Here is a 16132-nt window from a genome sequence, read left to right on the forward strand (position 1 = left end):
TAGCTCCATTCCCCCTTCCTCACACCTTTGCCGACCCTGCAGATGCAGTCTTGACACCCGCACCGCTCACTCTGTGCTCCGATCTCAAGGGGGTCACAAGCCTTGGCTCGCCCAACCGAAGGTGGTGGCCCTCTTCCGAGCCCTTCGTTTTCTCTCACCTCAAGTTATTAATTAGCATCCTTTATTGTTAGCTCAGGCGTGGCGCTACTCCCGCTTCAACTCGATGCAGTCCTCAACAGTCAAGACAACATGCATCGGCTGCACCAGGTCACAACTCATGCAACCCCATCATCGTCCTTGTCTCAGCTCGTTAGGGCTGGCAAGACAGATCAATGCCACGTCTCATTCTGCAAGTCGAGCGCCATGAAGCCAAGTCAACAAGCAGCACCCATAACCAAACTTTCTATCCGTACTCCGTACGTTGTGGCGCTTCGCCCAATTCCGACTTTCAGCTTTCCCATACATGCTTCCATAGGGCATCCCCCTCCAAGTGATGATGACACGTCTCTTGCCCATCCTCAGGACCTACAACGAGGCTTGGCTTCTTCCCACATAACCCCTGGCCAATAATCGAGCCGAAAATGGTGAAGCCTGGTCGGAGTGGCTCCATCCCTCCTCCACCTTTGCCAGTGACCACCCAGCGGTCGCCCAGTTTTGGTGGGAACGCTAAGCCCCAAGGCACCAACATTCCCAGTCTCCTCGCCAGGCTGCCAGATAAACATCGCCCAACACTGAAATATCTAGCATCGTAGCCGCCGATTTAAACGACTGCCTGGATGATTTGAGCTGTATCCACGTAAGATCGTGGGCTCAACTGGGTCCGTGGTTTTGTTTAGCGGCTTGCCAACGCAGGGCAATCTTGGGCCTAATCCGATCGTGAGGCCGTTCTCAGGCTATGTTACAAAATATCGACCCTATGATTCCTCTATAAATAAGCCCCTAGCCATTTTCACCGCTATATGGTCAGCTTAACCCCCAACTATTCAGGACCCTTGGATATGACATGTTGGAGCTGAATTTATAGTTAGCTACCTATCTATGAACTTGAGGTGGACTATAGGGTACCAAGCGACTACTTAGGAGGCAACCAGGTTTCTATCTATAAACCGCTATAACGAGATGCTTATGACCCTGCAAAAGTCCCGTTTATCTAAGAACTAGACTCATTTCCAGTGATGTTTCAATCCAAGGCCCAAGCAGATTGTGACTGTCAGAGGCGGTCTGGAAGCTTCCTGGCCAGAAGACCCGTTCAAAGACTGATTGTGTGCGGTTCCGACTGCAGTCAACAGCATCATTTCCTTATAAATCTTACCAATAAGGGATAGAAAGGAGCACAGAGCAGCATTGTACGGTTTTGTGCCAGACATAGCGTGGGAATAATGATGACCGTGGTTTCTCGAGATCAGCTTGTACGTAACAATGGGATAAACTTCCGTTTCAAGCCTCTTTCGTCTACAAAAGAAAGTGATGACACGATAGGACAGAGCTAAAAACTAAGTACGAAGAAAAATGAGGAGGGCAAGGTAAGATAAAGTAGTTTGGCGGCTTGGTTCAGAACGGCGGTAGTTCATTCACGCATCTCGAGACAGCTGAGAGTTCTTGAAAGGCGTGATTCATATCATGCTACAATGAACAAGGGGTACACGTGAATTGCTTTTATTACAGAACGAATACGGAAACGTGCGTTGTGTGCCGAGGGACGTACAGCCGCGCAACACAGTTGTGCCAGCCCAGCATAGTGTTAAAGCGCCTGCCATTCCTGGCTCCAAACTCGCGAGGGGGCAAAGAGAATTGAAACTGTATACATATGAGACTAGGAGAAGTTTGAAGGTATTATTAGAAACGAGGCGAGCTTGAATCTATGAGTAGAAAGTCAGGAAGAGCAGCCTTGGCTCACCTAGTACAATCTGCGAGTGCAAAGTCTACCTTCGAGGAGTTATACCTACTGCAGCAATGACGAATGGGTAGCGTATGCTGGGGGACAATTGGTTTTACAAAGTGCGTTCGCCTTTCACGTTCACCCTTTCATCTTTTTGCCTCATGACCTTTGCGGACACCTCCAATCTCTTTGTCACCTGACTCTGTGAAGTCCTTGGGTTTGGTGCGAGGGACGAAACACTTGTTATACCCTGACGAGCTGCGAGCCCATCTTGAGTAACATCTACCTTGAAAGAATGAAAAACTACGATGAAGAACCACAGGAATATACCAGACTATTGACTGTATAAAGAAGTCTTTCCACCCTTCGCCTCGAGGAGAGAGGCCTAGCAATTTGTCTACCACTCCATAGACGACGCAACCACCATAACGGCAACTCGCTTGGGTAACCTGAACCCGGGCAACAAATGTTCCGCAATGAAAAGTCAAACCTCAATTTTCGGAATTCGCGAAGTGCCCCGCAGCAAGGGAAACATGAGTATACCCAGTGAGGCGACGTCGGCAGGGGATCCGACGGACAGATACAGCGTCGTCGACTGGGGCACCGCCTGGAGCGCCGGCTTTGACTTGAACGCGCTGGAGGACAGCGAATGGCTATACGCGGCCATGAAGCGCGAGGAGCGCCTGCTGCGGCGCCGGCGCGACCCGGTCGCGCTCGACCTGGGAGGCGGCTGGCAATACGGGCGACGAGAGGCCAGGCGCGACAACGTGGTATACGGCTTCGTGTACGAGATGTACGGAGCAAACGGAGAGTGAAGGGGCAGTCTAGATGTTGGCCAGAGGCGTTGGAGAGGAGGGAGAGAAGACCCCTGCTGAGAATTTTACCCAAGATGCCCTCTGAAGGACAGACTTGGCATGGAAAGATTGGTGATGCCGCCAGGGTATCTATGTATATGCGTGTATGGTAGTTTCTCTCTCGGGGGTGGACATGTATTGGCGGAAGGCTGCTTTGGTTTAGATTTATTTTTTACATCTCTTGGCATAGATTTGGATTTGACCACATCTGTGCATATGCAAGATATGCATGTTAAATGAAGGAACAAGTCTAGATGCATGGGTGGCGTGGTCTACTACCTCTTTTGCGAACCATTTTATGAAAGCCCAGACCCAAAAAAACAAAACACGACACTTATTCATACTTTGCTTGCCCGGCATTTTTACCCCCTTACACTCTATCACACATGAGCCCATCCGTTCTCCGCCAGGACCTGCATCTCGTTAATCAGGCAAAACACGCCCGGCTCGTGCCGCGCCATGTCCTCCTTCTGCCACGCCGCCACGCGCTTGCGTACCACCCAGCGCTCCAGCGAGACGACGCTCGTCCAGCGGCGCAGGCGGTTTATCCACAGGCCGAGGAAGATGTCGACCGCGCGGACCCACGATGCCGACGTCCCCGCGGCAGCGCCGGGGTGGGTGGCTTCGTAGGCGGGCAGGTTGTAGCCGACGCGCACGCGCGGGTTGAGGAAGACGCCGAGCGTGCGCGACAGCGGGTTATCGGCGTGGATGAGGCAGCACTCGGAGCCCTCGAGGTGGTGCCCCGCGAGCGAGTCGGGGATGCCGCGGAAGCGCAGCTTGGTGGGCGACACGAACGGGTCCGCGGGCATGACGACTGTTGTACACGACGGTTGTGGTTAGCTTGGACGGCGGGAGAATGCGGAACGAGTCTTTTCTTCTTCTTCTGTGTGCTTGGGAAGGAGGAGTACTTACCGATGCCGTTCCAGCAGCTCGTCACTGGGACGGCGTCGTGGTTGTTGACCAGTGGCGAGCGCGACGCCCGGGCCTTGAAGTACGGCCAGGTCTGCATGATGTGCGCGCTGCCCTCGGCGTCGCGCAGCGCGAAGGTGTCATAGTACAACGGCGGCTTTGAAAAGTCGAGCGAGCACGCGGCACCGTACGCGCCGTCATTTGTGTCCATCAACGTGATGACATCATCCGTCTAACTGCGTGTCAGCGAAGAACTCTCGTCTGGCCCCGTGTGCCGCCTCAAAGGTGGCTGCTCACCGTAAACACGACATCATTCAGGAACAGAATCTTGTCAAACGTGACCCCCTTTTTGTATAAATCAAACAAGTCCTGCAACGTCTTGTTCCGCAACTTGGCCAGGTACGGGATGCGCCGAAGCTCCCTCTTGGCCCTCGCCGTCTCTATCCATCCCTCTTCACCACTCCCGCCTTCCCCGGCGGCGCGGATCTCGTCGGCGTGCGTCACGTCCGAAATGTCCACGCGGTGCGGCACGCCGCGGCTCTCGAGCTGGCGGCCCAGGTCGCGCAGCACCTCCTTGGTGTCGTCCCAGCTGCCGCTCTCGTACACGCTGACGAAGACGTTGTCCGGCCCGAAGAGCTCCGTCAGCTCCAGCACCGCCGCGTTCCAGTGCGACTTGAGGATGGCCCCGTTGTTGAAGTGCATGCCGGCGATGTAGACGCGCTCGCGCTCGCCCGGGCGACCGCCGGACTTGCGCGGCACGTACTCGCGCTCGCGGGCCAGGTTGTGGTGGATGCGCATCACGTCGAAGAGGTTGAAGAGGACGAATACGACGAGGAGCAGGCGGATGGCCTTCCGCCGGCCGAGGCGCCGCAGGTACAACGCCGTGGCGACGGAGAGCAGCACCATGGCTTCGTCGTCGTCGTCGTCGTCGTCGTGGGGGGGGAGATCGATTCGGGTCAGGCATTCGGCCTCTGGTTTGTGCGGCGACGCGACTGTCCCCTGGCCTTTCACATGAAGCTGATTGGTAAAGCCTCGAGATCGCGGTGATAAATCGGGTTGGGTTTGGTATGTGCCAAGTCTTTCGAGGCTGAGCTGTCCTACCCGCCCTGACTAGGTAGGTACGCGCGAGAGGACTTGCGAAAAATTCACCTTTTTGACATAGGGAGTCAGGGCATGCCTTCTATTATTAGGCTCTAACTACCTAGCATATAGGTAGGAGCTCTGTCACGTCTTAGGAATAATAGTGTTTAATTTTAAAATCTATTTCCCATGGATCTTACATAGCAATGTTTGATAAAGCTTTCGTTATATTTTTTTCTTGTCGCTCTTTACCTCTACCCGTACTCTACCTACTCCCCCCCTTTTCCCTTCACATTGACATCTATCAACAGGAGGTAGGCAGCTTAGCCAGCCAGCCAGCCAGCCAGCCAGCTACATACCCAGTGAGACAGCCAGGGCGCCAGCCCGCGAGAGAGCCAGCTCTCTTGCTGGCTCCCTTGCTCGCTCTTTCGCTGGCTGGGTGGCTTAGTACCTACCTGCTATAGGTATCTGGGTAGCTGGCTGCTTACCTATACCTACAATGTACATACGTACCTATGTACATAGATACATAGATACTTGCCCCGCTGGAGGGCCGGGTGGCTGGCTAAGGTAGCTGGCTAACTGGCTTCCTAACTGCCTACTACAAACATACATACTCGATGTATTAGTAGAGAATAACTTTTCGATAAATTTTTTGTTCGAAAGATACAACACTCCCGTGTTGTAGCTATGTTGAATGTAACACTAGATGAAAATTGTGTCAGGACCCATGTCAGAATACACCCCGCGCGCGCAGGGCAATGACCGCCCGCCCAGAACCCCTGAGCCGGTCAACCGGTGTGGAGGTGAGACTGTTAGTGGAGCTTGTGAGTGAGAGCTCTGCCCCACATTCAATATGCTTGAGGAGCGCAATTATGTAAAAAAGAAAACATATTGTACGGATACTACTGGTAACATTCAATCTCCTTTAGTTCTTTTCTCATACATGTTTGCCAAAACACCATAATTTGCATTTCAATATCCCATTCCCAGCAAAACGGCTTACTCTAGATGCGAACAGTCATGGGTGGGCCTGGCCATGACACCAGCTTTCTTATTGCCCTGTCTCTGGTGCCAGGAGCCAGGCTTGAATTAGGTGACCGGGTTTATTTAGCAAAGTGCAGGTCGTAGCTGAGCCACTTTCTCGCCTGCACCTCGGGCACGGAGAGACCCGGGTAGCCGTAGGTGAGCGGCAGGAAGAAGTACCAGCCGCCAGCGATGATGGCGGTGACGACGCCTGACGCGACCCAGACGCCGACGAGGCTCTGGCCGGCAAAGCGCTCCTTGGCGGTGAGGTGCTTCTGGCCGGGCTTGTCGGTGCTGGGGGCGGCGCCGGTGGTGAAGATGAACTCAACTAGGGCGCCGGCCACCAGACACGAGGCGAGATGAGCGGGCAGGTAGTGGTGCAGGAAAAGCTGACGACCCATCAGGAAGAATGGGAAGTAGTGGGTGGCCCAGCAGAGCCAGAAGAAACCAGTCGAGTTGTACAGCTTGGAGCGGGTGCCTGAAAATAGTTAGCTCTGTCACGGTGGCGAGTGCGTGTATGAAAGGTCTACTCACGGCGATCCAAGGCGTCGATGCCACGGCGGAGAGAAATCTGGTCGGCGAGGACAATGCCGGCATAGATGGCCAGGAGACCACTGGCGAACCACCAGCCAAGAGGGTTGCCCACAAAGTAAATTTGCTGGCGGGTGTCGTTCTGCGTCCAGAAGCTGACACCGCGGAGCAGGAAGGGCCACTGGTAGGGGTGGCTGGCGTACGGGTGACTGCTGGTCAATTTGCTGTTGTGGTAGAACATGGCGCGCTGCAGCTCAAAGTACTTTTGCAGGAAAGGCATGTGCTTGACCTTGCGCGCAGGCTTGTCACGGCGCGCGTCCTTGGCGTCAAGCGACGGGATGTCCTCGGCGATCCAGACGTTGGAGCTGGGGGGGATCTGCTTGTTGCCGTTGATCTCCTGCTGCTTGTGACCCCAGTCGGGCAGGGGCTTGGTGTGAGTCCACATGGCAACCTTGCTCGGGAAGTGAATCAGCTTGAAATGACCGGCGACCGTCTTGAACTCCTGGTTAGCCTTGCCATGCTCGATGCGAATCTCGAACAGAGTGTCGTTTTCGCGGCTTCCAAATGCATCCTCGACGGACACGGTGGTGAATTCCTGGTTGGTCGGGTAGTAAGGCGAGGCGACGTCATGCGAGAGCAGGACCGTGTCGGTGGAAACATGCTTGAGGCGAACGAGGGCGTTGTTGATGACATTGACGCCGGTCTTCTTATCGTCGCCAGCAGGGATAATCTGCCAGTAGTTGTTGGTATCGTTGTACGGGTATCCGGTGACCTGCTGGCCCTGACTTGAAACTCGGCCATCCTCGTAGCGAAGCGGGTAATTCTCGCCGTGGCTGTGAAGGTAGGCCTTGGTCTCCTTGTGGCGAATGGTAATGGTATCGTAGTACTGGATGTCAACCGCGTTGGCGAGCATGACATTGTCGCTCAGGGTTTCCTGGAACTCGGGAGTCATGAAGTCGTCGCCGGGGCCGGAGCGGCTCAGAATGCTGAAGTGGACCTGGAACCAGAAGAGGTAAAAGAGGAAGGGCATGATGATGAGACCGAGGGCGCGCGCGGCAAAGTGCTTGGCGTACAGAGGCACGCTGAGCGCACCGCCAGCGCGCTTAATGTCCAGGAGCTCCCACAGGTCGATGATGACGGCGGAGCCAATGGCAACAAAGGCAAAAGTACCGACATACTTGGTGGACATGTCGCAGGACAGGGCAAAGCCGGTGAAGATGAGCCACTTCCACCATTTGCGACCAAAAGGCTCGTGGCGCTGCTTGTAGAACTTGATGTAGCAGAGCAAGCTGCAGGCCATGGCGAGGATCAGGGTAGCGTCGAGGAGGATGAGGCGGGTCTGACCGATGTGGGCGTTGTCGAGGAGGACGAGGATGGTAGCGACGAGACAGGCGGGCACGCTATAACCAGACTCCCACATGATGAGGTAGGTGACGGAGACGGTGAGGGCGCCGAGGATGGCGGGCAGAGCTCGAAAGGCGACGTAGGGCACGTTGTTGTCGATGTAGGAGTCGCCGATGTTCTCGAACTTGAAGTGGCCATTGTAGCCGACGAGCCAGCCCATGAAGGCGAAGAGAAGCTTGGCAAAGGGCGGGTGGACATCGAAAAAGTACGTGCGCTCGAGGTAGTAGGAAGCAAACTATGCAAAGGAGGAAGGGTTAGCTTGTCCGTCATTCTGTCCGTCATTCTGAGGTTGTGCGTGTCGGCGCGCACCTTTCCAAAGTGAACCTCGTCGAAGACGACCTCATTGGGATGGCTGATACCCCAGAAACGTGTGACGAAGCCGAGAACCGTCATGGCGGTCAAGGCAATTGTGTGATCCCATTCGATGCCGGTCTTCTTCTGGGCCGCGGCGGCCTTGACGAGCTTATCGAGTTCCTGGTCGTCGTTGGAAGCAGGCGCGCTGGCCGCCTTTTTGGAGGCGCCGACGGGCCGCTGGCGCAGCGAGCCCTGGGGCGTTGCAGGAGACGCCATGATGCTGTCGATGCGTGTCAGCGGGTTTGGGCTAGTTCGACGAGATGCTTCGGACTTGGAGGTGAAACAAGGGAGGGCGATGGCGAAGCGCGGTGGCTGTCGTTGACGTCTCCTCGGATAGGCAACTACCCACCTTTCGATATATGAGAGCAACGCGGCACAATACAGGAGGACGAGCAAAGATAATGGGACAAAGAAGTAAAAGAATGTCGAGAAGGGGAAATAAAAAAGAAGAAGGAGAAGAGAAGAGTTACGCGCAATGGCACGCGCAGTCTGCACCGCAATGGAATGGATTTGCGATGAACCTCCTTTTTTCGAGGGACCAGCGCATGAAAGTAGAGACGACCGTGTCCATGCGAATATGGGGCTGCGCTGGCAGGGAGGCGGTTTGGCTGGCAGGCAAACAGGCGATGAGCTCCGAGCTGGCAGCCTGAATTTGGGGGGCGCAGAAAAAAAGCCCGGTGCTATGATGCGCTCCGGCGGCCATGGTTGGCTCGCTGCAGGGGCTGTGGAGCCTCAGCTCGAGCTGTTCCAGGGGTTGAGTTCGATGGCCCTTGACGAGTGAGACTTTTCGCCGCCCTATCCGGGAACGAATACAGAAGCGTCTTTTCATCTCGATGTTGGTAGGGAACTATGCATTGGGTGATGAATATCGGCTAGCCAGAGTCGCTAGAGTCATCGGGGCCTACCCTTTATGACAAGGGCAGCACTGCTCCAGGCGATCGATGCTGGTCCCTCTGCTTCTTCTTCTCGTTGACACGACCGATTGATCATAGACAAGACACCATACACCGTGTTCATAGACCTCATTCGGATGTGGTCAATTGGTCGGGCCCTCGGCTTTGCAAGCCTGTCGGACAAACAAACAGACATAGGTTCGTATCATCACGCCTTCAGATCGCAGCGTACCATTGCTACCTAATCGAGGGACAACCAAGATCTACCCGATCACAAATTGCACACAGTTTAAAAATAGCCTCTCTATCTCCTGGACACCCCCGGCCCGATTTCTATTCTTCCAACTAGTTAGTTATCAACACCTATTGCCGGACGGAAGGCAGCCCCTGCCGGCAGCCGCTCGCTCTTCCCTCAGCTGCAACGCTCAGACTGCCGGAGCCCCTCAAAATTGAAATAATTGGCATTACATCACGAAACACCTTTTCCTTTCCCAGCTCGCGAATCTTTCATGTAATAGTGTGGTACGAGAAACCCATTCCTCAGTGGGCCGGCAGACGAATTTGGGCCGGCAGAAACCGCACTGCGCTGTGCCTTGTCCGTTACCTGTATGAGCCCAAATATCCAGGCGGGGTCCATCTACTCGTCCGCCGCCGGAGCTCGGAGCGCCCCAGCCGTGTTGCTTGCTTCCCCTCCAAGATTCTCAAACTCACCTCTCTGGACCCCCGGACTACAAAGACTTGACAGTCCCACGTTAGTAATTGCGCCCTTTCCTCTCTTCCCACCTCCTTACCATCATCTCTCAACAACCGCAAACTCTGACCTCGTCAAAAACCACACAGGTAGGTTCAACCAATGCTCATGCCTGCTACACGGGCTGCCCTTCGACAAGTGCTAGCCTCGAGCCTCCCTCGTCCGCTGTTGGCCGCCGCATCGGCTTCTTCCTCCTCCTTTGCTGCCGCGCCTAGACTCAATCGCTCACCAGCTACTCCAAGATTCATATCCACAATGTCTGACCAGACCATCATCTTCACCAAGGATGCCCCGGCTCGTAAGTCGCATTCTCTGCTTGCTCCCAGCTACACCTTGGCTAACCTGCCCCTCCCCCGCCTCTAGCCGTCGGCCCTTACGTGAGTTGCAAACAACCCCATTCGACCTTTCGAGCGGCATCACACTGCTGCGTCTCCTATCCCCTCGAACTGTCCCCTTATATCATCGAAATATCGTTTCTGACAAAAACCTCCCGCTACAGTCCCAGGCCATCAAGACCCCCTTCGCCATCTACTGCTCGGGCGCCATCCCCCTCAAGGCTGATGGCACCTTTGTTGGCAGCAACATCACCACTCAGACCACCCAGTGCTGTGAGAACCTCAAGGCCGTCCTCGCCGAGGCTGGCTCCTCCATCCCCAAGGTCGTCAAGACCATGATCTTTATCTCGGACATGGCCCACTTTGCCGTACGCCCTCCCTACAACCGTGACCCATGACGCTTGTCCTTGTACTGACTACTTTGCAGGAGATGAACGCCGAGTACGAGAAGTACTTCTCTCACAAGCCCGCTCGCAGCTGCGTCGCCGTCAAGACCCTCCCCAAGAACGTCGACGTCGAGATTGAGTGCATTGCTCTTCCTTAAACGTAGGCGCGATTCAATTAATAAAAGCACATCTGTTAAAACAACTTTATCCGGCGTTATTTGTTATCATTGTAAATGTGGTAACTATATCTATATAGCCAGCCAATGACTTGTTTAAACGTTCCAGATAACGACACGACCATCGACACCGCTGGCTGCAATGATATTAGTAAACATGCTGCATAAAGACTTGCCGGATCAACTTACAAGTAAATTTGGTAACGCGGCCACCTGAAGACTCGTAGGGACGAATGGTTGTGATGGTATTTTGGTGAGTCGTTTTGAGCTGCGTGTCATCCTTGGCCTTGCCCTTAAGATCCATCTGGCGGAACATGTTGAGCGCCGACTCCTCGCGCTGGGCGCCGCCGCCACCGGCCCCCTTGGCCTCGACGGTGCCCGCGAGCTCCCAGCCCGTCTCGCCGCCCTGGAAGCGAAAGGCCTCGCAGTCGTAGCCGGCGGCCACGATCTCGTCCTCGGACTTCCACAGCAGGCTCTTGAACGGCAGCAGCTGCGTCGCGACGGTGAGCACCGCGCGGGGCGGCTGGTCCGGGCCGGCCGGGTAGACGACGGTGACGCTGCTGTCGTGGGCGGCGAAGGCGAGCGCGTCGCCGCCGGGCGAGAAGGCGACGGCGTGCACCCAGCCGGCCGAGTTGTTGAGGAACTCGCCGCAGACGGTGTTGAAGGGCAGGCGCTCGCCCCAGACGCCCGGTTCCGGGCGGGCGTCCATGCCCTTGATGAAGGCGGAGAAGACGCGGGCGTGGGCGTCGGTGGAGCCGGCGGCGAGCAGCACCGAGTTGGGGTGCCAGGCGACGCTGGTGATGGTGCTGCGGATCGGCTTCTTGAGGTGCTTGGACACCCACCAGTCGTTCTCCTCCTCGAAGTAGCAGACGGCGATGACGCGGTCGCCGGAGCCGACGGCGAACTTGGTCTCGGACGGCGACCACCGCACAAAGGTGCCGGCGCGGCTGATGCGCAGCAGCACGAGGGTCGGCTTGTATCCGGTCGGCGAGGGTTCCCAGACGAGGGCGTTGCGGTCTGCGTTGAGGAGAAGGGCGGGTTAATAGGAGCTCTCGTGGCCCAGGGCAGGGGGTGGAGGGGGGTCGAAAACGTTGTCGTCGCCTTACCTTGCGAGCAAGTCACGATTCGGCCGCTGCTGGGCGCAATGTCAACGCTGGTGACCGTCTTGTCATGACCCTTCAGCTCATCTTTGAGCTTGAAGGTGTTTCCGACCTTGCCGTAGAGCTCGACGGCCGTGTCGCGCGCGACGGCGAGGACGCTGTGGTCAGCCGAGAAGGAGTGGTCGGCGATTGGGTTGTGGAACAAGTGGTGAACCTCGGGAGCAGCCATCTTGAAATGTTGGTTGGAGAAGGCAAGCGATAGGAGTAGCTCTCTACTATCGCTTCAAGCTGTTGTCGGGCAAATTGTTGGATGACGAGGTGGAGGTGTCAAGCGTCAGGCGGGAAGCGACGTTGGCAGCGGGGCGGGGTTGGTGCATTACGTAGGCGAGTTGGCTGAGGTTTGCACTTTAACTCACGCCGGCGGTTTGAACTGGCGGTAAAACGAGGTATTAAAAGCTCTGTAAAATTGTTGCACAATTTTAAGGTAATTAATATTCATTAGCCTTTTTGGATGGGCTTGTGGCTATCAGAAAACCCGGTGTGGCCGGTGATGACCTGTTTGCCCTGGGGTTCTGGGACAAGACTGAAGATGTGGTCCCGCCAAGCTGAGACTTCGACGCGGGCGGCATGGTGGTGACACGGCTAGCGGCGGCAGCGAGGCAGGCAATATCATCATCTGAGTGCTATTCTTCCTTCTCACCAGATACAAGAGTGCGTTTTCCAAGGCCATGGTATAGGTGAAGCCTCCATCAGCATCGGTCACGGAACAACACAACACCATAAACAAGTCCAGCTTAAAAAAAACTGTTGCAACGCGTATTAATGTATGGCCTATGGTAAAGATGTTGCCAAAGTTACAAGAGACAGTCCAGCCCCTTCCGATGAACATGTGTAACCAACGGCTTGGCCACAGCTGAGCACACAAAAGTATTGTCAAGGAGAAGCACCTGGTGTAAGATATAAAGCGGTGCGTGTTACGCCCTAGTTACCGCATGGCGCGTAAGCTGTGCATTGTAAATTTGGCAGGTCTTTTGGTAGGAAATACACCGGCGAGTTTCCTTTATCGCCTATGCGCAGTAACTCAACCGTTGAACTGAGACGGCTTGAACGGTGTGACTTTGACATGCCTTTCTTGCTGTAACTAGCAATTCATTCCTTGTCAAGTCTTTGTATGGTGGGAATATCGCCTGGCTGTTTGGAATTTAGAATGGATTGTTCGAAAAGAATAAAAGAAATTCACCGATTAAAGGACAAAAGAAGCGAAAGCATAATTGAAAATAAACAAGTTAAATGAATAAAGAAAATTAAAGAGCAGTGGCCATTTACAAGAACATCGGGGCCATGTCGGGGCAGAGCTTGTGATGCACTGGGCAGGGACCAAGCCTGTGCCATGGCCGCATTTTAGGGAGAAGAAACATTGCAGAGTCACCGGTAGAATTGGTGATGCTTTCAGTGATACGGATGGTGAAATATCGTGGGTCAAGTTCGAATCGTTTTGCATTGTTCCCAGTGACACCCTCCCATTGTCAGAGAGTAGTTGCTATCACAACTCAAAGAAACTGCGGGTGAATTTCGCCGTGTCGACGGCTGCATCGTTGCCCTTCACTATTAACTTCCGTTGACTTAGCGTCGAATCTTGCTTGTAGTTGATGTGAAAGAGTTTCGACTGGGCCCTTTACGTTTGTAACTTAAGAAAGGGCCTATCGACTTGTACATCGACAAGGGTTGGTGCAGCGGGCAGCAGGACATCCTATCTCAATCACCCAGCAGTTTGATGGAATTTGTGATAGATAGACTTTTTCACGCATATTGAACGACAACAAAGTCTCTATTGTTATTTTTCTATATTAGATTCACACCGAGCATTGGAGCACCGTCAGACAATGGGAAACACAGTCGGCTTGCAGAACCTTTCAGGAAGTGGTAAACCATATGTGACTCAGTTTCCTGCCAAGTAGAAATCACGCGCCGTCATTAAAGTTGCTGCCGCTCTGTGCGAGGGTCGCTGATTCAGTCTTGCCCCGTCAGTAAACAAGAGAATCGCCCTGGTTGTGACGGGTATAAATACACCCAGACACCTCGCCCTTCCCCGACAGCTACATGGTAATTCTTCAACGACCGCGCTGACAGTTTCGACACTACTCCGGACACAATACAAGTACAGCAGCAGAACTTGACTCTCTTGAAGATAATATTGGCACAATGAGCGACCGGGTTCCCCGAAGACGCAGGGGAGAAAAGGCACGAGAGATTAACGTTCCTGAATACGACGAGCCTCTCCGGCTATCAGCCGAGCAGTGGTCTCAAGTTTGGTGTCCTCAGTGTATCAACGGGCTCTTTCACGACGACGACTTCAAAGAAATTTGCGAGTGCTCGCGAAGCGCTAAAGAAGAGCTGGCTCGGCTGGAATTCATCGATGTAATCAATGAACACTGCCGAGGCATAGTTTCTTCCAGGACAAAGCTGAAGGAGGGGGAGGACGCAGGCGAGCTACCCAACTGGACCACCAAGGAAACCCGCCCCGGCCTCAAGGTACGAAGAAAGCCCGGGCAGTCTACATCTACGTCGTCCCGCATACTGACAGTCTTTGCCAGAGGAAAATCCAGGTGCACAAAATTGCCATCGCGGCCCTCCTTTCGGAGACACGGAATTGCAGTAGCATGTACGTTCGCACGCCGGTCTTGCAAGATAGCTATCACGAAAAGGCTGTGGGTGTAACATACGGCAGGAAATATGAGCTGTTTTGTCTCCTCGATGCGGTCGCTGGAGAAGGAAGCACTGAAAACCCTTTCCTGCAGCTCCTTCCTTTGGACGATGCCGGTGCCCCGTTGCAAGATCCTGCTGGAGCGGGAGAGAGAGAGCGGCCAACGATTCATAATTATTAGCCAAGGATGCCCTGAGCTTCACTAGGAGGGATAAGTCTTAGTCAACTTTCATTCTATTGTATGGAAAATCGTCAGATGGGACCAGATAGCACGCGGCAAGAGATCATGCCCATGTCAATGAAAACATTTTCCCTACTTTTTCTCGCAACTCTATCGAGACATGTTTAAAAACCATACCGGCGGGTGAAATTGACAAGTACAGAGCCAAAACCTTGGAATAATGGAAACAAGCGCAATATTTCGCCCAAAGCGCCGTACTCTCATGGGCGGGCGGGTTGCGAAGAAGTGGTGACGAACGAGTGCTGTACGCTTGACCTTTGTCCGTTCAGCAGCAAGGGGAAGACATGTAAAGGGAAATTTACGATAGCTAGTCGACGAGTCCTGGAGTGGGGACCATCGCTGTCTTGCTAGAACATCCAACATGAGCAACAGGAAGCCTCCAGGGGACGTAGATCCAATTGGTCGTGCGCGGTCTCTTTTAGTGACGGGCCATCTTACCGAGCATCTCGCCCGCGAGTGTCAAGGCGCACCACGCGTAGTTCAAGACTCTTCACCTAGGAGAAAATGCCCCATGGAGCAAAAGAGGCTGGAAGAGAAAGTTGCCCTGGGCGATCGTTGGTGCGAGCCCGATGTTCATGCTGCTGCTGTCATTGCCGCTCTGTGCCGATGATATCCCAAAAACACCGAAAAAGAGGAAAAAGGAAAATAGATGAATAAAAATAAAAATAAAAATGAGCGGGATGAAAAAAAAGTGAGGAGGAAGAGTTGAGGCGATAAGATATAGGCATGTAGGCGTAGCATTGAACATGTGCTTAACGCAGAGGTAGCTATTACCTCCACTGAAACACATCGGGCGTGGCTCATCGTGATGGGATACGGCGAACTTTGGGGGTTGCGCCCATTTATCGAAGAAATACGGTGTCGTTTTCCTGCTTCAGCCCTGCGCCCTACTCCGATGTTATTCTCTCTTGTCCGCGGACTACTGCTCAAGGAGACCCGGCGCGCTGCCTCGGTTCACAGTGGGGCTTACGGACCGGGGTGGAGTCGATCGCCTCCGGCACTCGTTTACAAAGTCCGGTGCCCAATGAGGAATATTTTTACGATCTCGTCCTGCCGGCCATCGACGAAACCGGACCCGTTTATGTCGCTCCATTGGCTTTCAGAACTCGCAGTCACGCACCAAAGCTCGAGCTATACGCTGGGTTGAAAGGAATAGAAGGCACGTTTCGACCAAGTACTAGTTAGTGCCTATGGTAGGAACGGAAAATTTAGCGATCGAGGGCAGCGGTAGAAGGAAGATGAAAAGCAGTCGTAGTAGAACCAGAAAATCAGTAAAATCAGAAAATCGAGTAAAAGCCACCCGGTGGTCTGGCTGGATGACGGACCTAGTTCGGCACCGTCGTGCCGGAGGGCTCGGAGTTCCCGTAGCTTAGTGGATACCCAACGCTACGCCCAAGCTCCGGTAGCGCATACTTCGTTATGCTCTAGAATAATGTTGACGTAGCTTCCATTGATGCCCGAGATAAGACTTTCCGAGACCAACAAGGCATGACGTAACAGTCAATTGTT

The 16132-nt window shown here is 54.2% G+C and overlaps 5 protein-coding genes across 5 annotated transcripts; 2 read left to right on the plus strand and 3 right to left on the minus strand.

The window, feature by feature from the left end:
* Positions 1-2355: 2355 nt before the first annotated feature.
* Positions 2356-2694, plus strand: ISF_00249 (hypothetical protein; the record flags this gene model as incomplete). Its single annotated transcript, XM_018843856.1, has 1 exon — positions 2356-2694. The coding sequence occupies one exon, from the start codon at positions 2356-2358 to the stop codon at positions 2692-2694; it is 339 nt and encodes a 112-aa protein (XP_018708306.1).
* A 419-nt stretch (positions 2695-3113) lies between these two features.
* ISF_00250 (polysaccharide export protein) lies at positions 3114-4548 on the minus strand (the record flags this gene model as incomplete). Its single annotated transcript, XM_018843857.1, has 3 exons — positions 3114-3547; positions 3646-3874; positions 3940-4548. The coding sequence occupies 3 exons, from the start codon at positions 4546-4548 to the stop codon at positions 3114-3116; spliced, it is 1272 nt and encodes a 423-aa protein (XP_018708307.1).
* A 1280-nt stretch (positions 4549-5828) lies between these two features.
* ISF_00251 (protein O-mannosyl-transferase 1) lies at positions 5829-8253 on the minus strand (the record flags this gene model as incomplete). The annotated part of the gene is made up of 3 exons (XM_018843858.1): positions 5829-6226; positions 6283-7918; positions 7993-8253. The coding sequence occupies 3 exons, from the start codon at positions 8251-8253 to the stop codon at positions 5829-5831; spliced, it is 2295 nt and encodes a 764-aa protein (XP_018708308.1).
* A 1683-nt stretch (positions 8254-9936) lies between these two features.
* ISF_00252 (mitochodrial matrix protein HMF1) lies at positions 9937-10560 on the plus strand (the record flags this gene model as incomplete). Its single annotated transcript, XM_018843859.1, has 4 exons — positions 9937-9979; positions 10045-10058; positions 10181-10384; positions 10444-10560. The coding sequence occupies 4 exons, from the start codon at positions 9937-9939 to the stop codon at positions 10558-10560; spliced, it is 378 nt and encodes a 125-aa protein (XP_018708309.1).
* A 114-nt stretch (positions 10561-10674) lies between these two features.
* Positions 10675-11907, minus strand: ISF_00253 (actin related protein 2/3 complex subunit; the record flags this gene model as incomplete). Its single annotated transcript, XM_018843860.1, has 3 exons — positions 10675-10715; positions 10768-11595; positions 11685-11907. The coding sequence occupies 3 exons, from the start codon at positions 11905-11907 to the stop codon at positions 10675-10677; spliced, it is 1092 nt and encodes a 363-aa protein (XP_018708310.1).
* Positions 11908-16132: the final 4225 nt, after the last annotated feature.

The sequence above is a fragment of the Cordyceps fumosorosea genome (genome assembly GCF_001636725.1).
Source record: "Cordyceps fumosorosea ARSEF 2679 chromosome Unknown scaffold_1, whole genome shotgun sequence".
NCBI lineage: Eukaryota > Fungi > Ascomycota > Sordariomycetes > Hypocreales > Cordycipitaceae > Cordyceps > Cordyceps fumosorosea.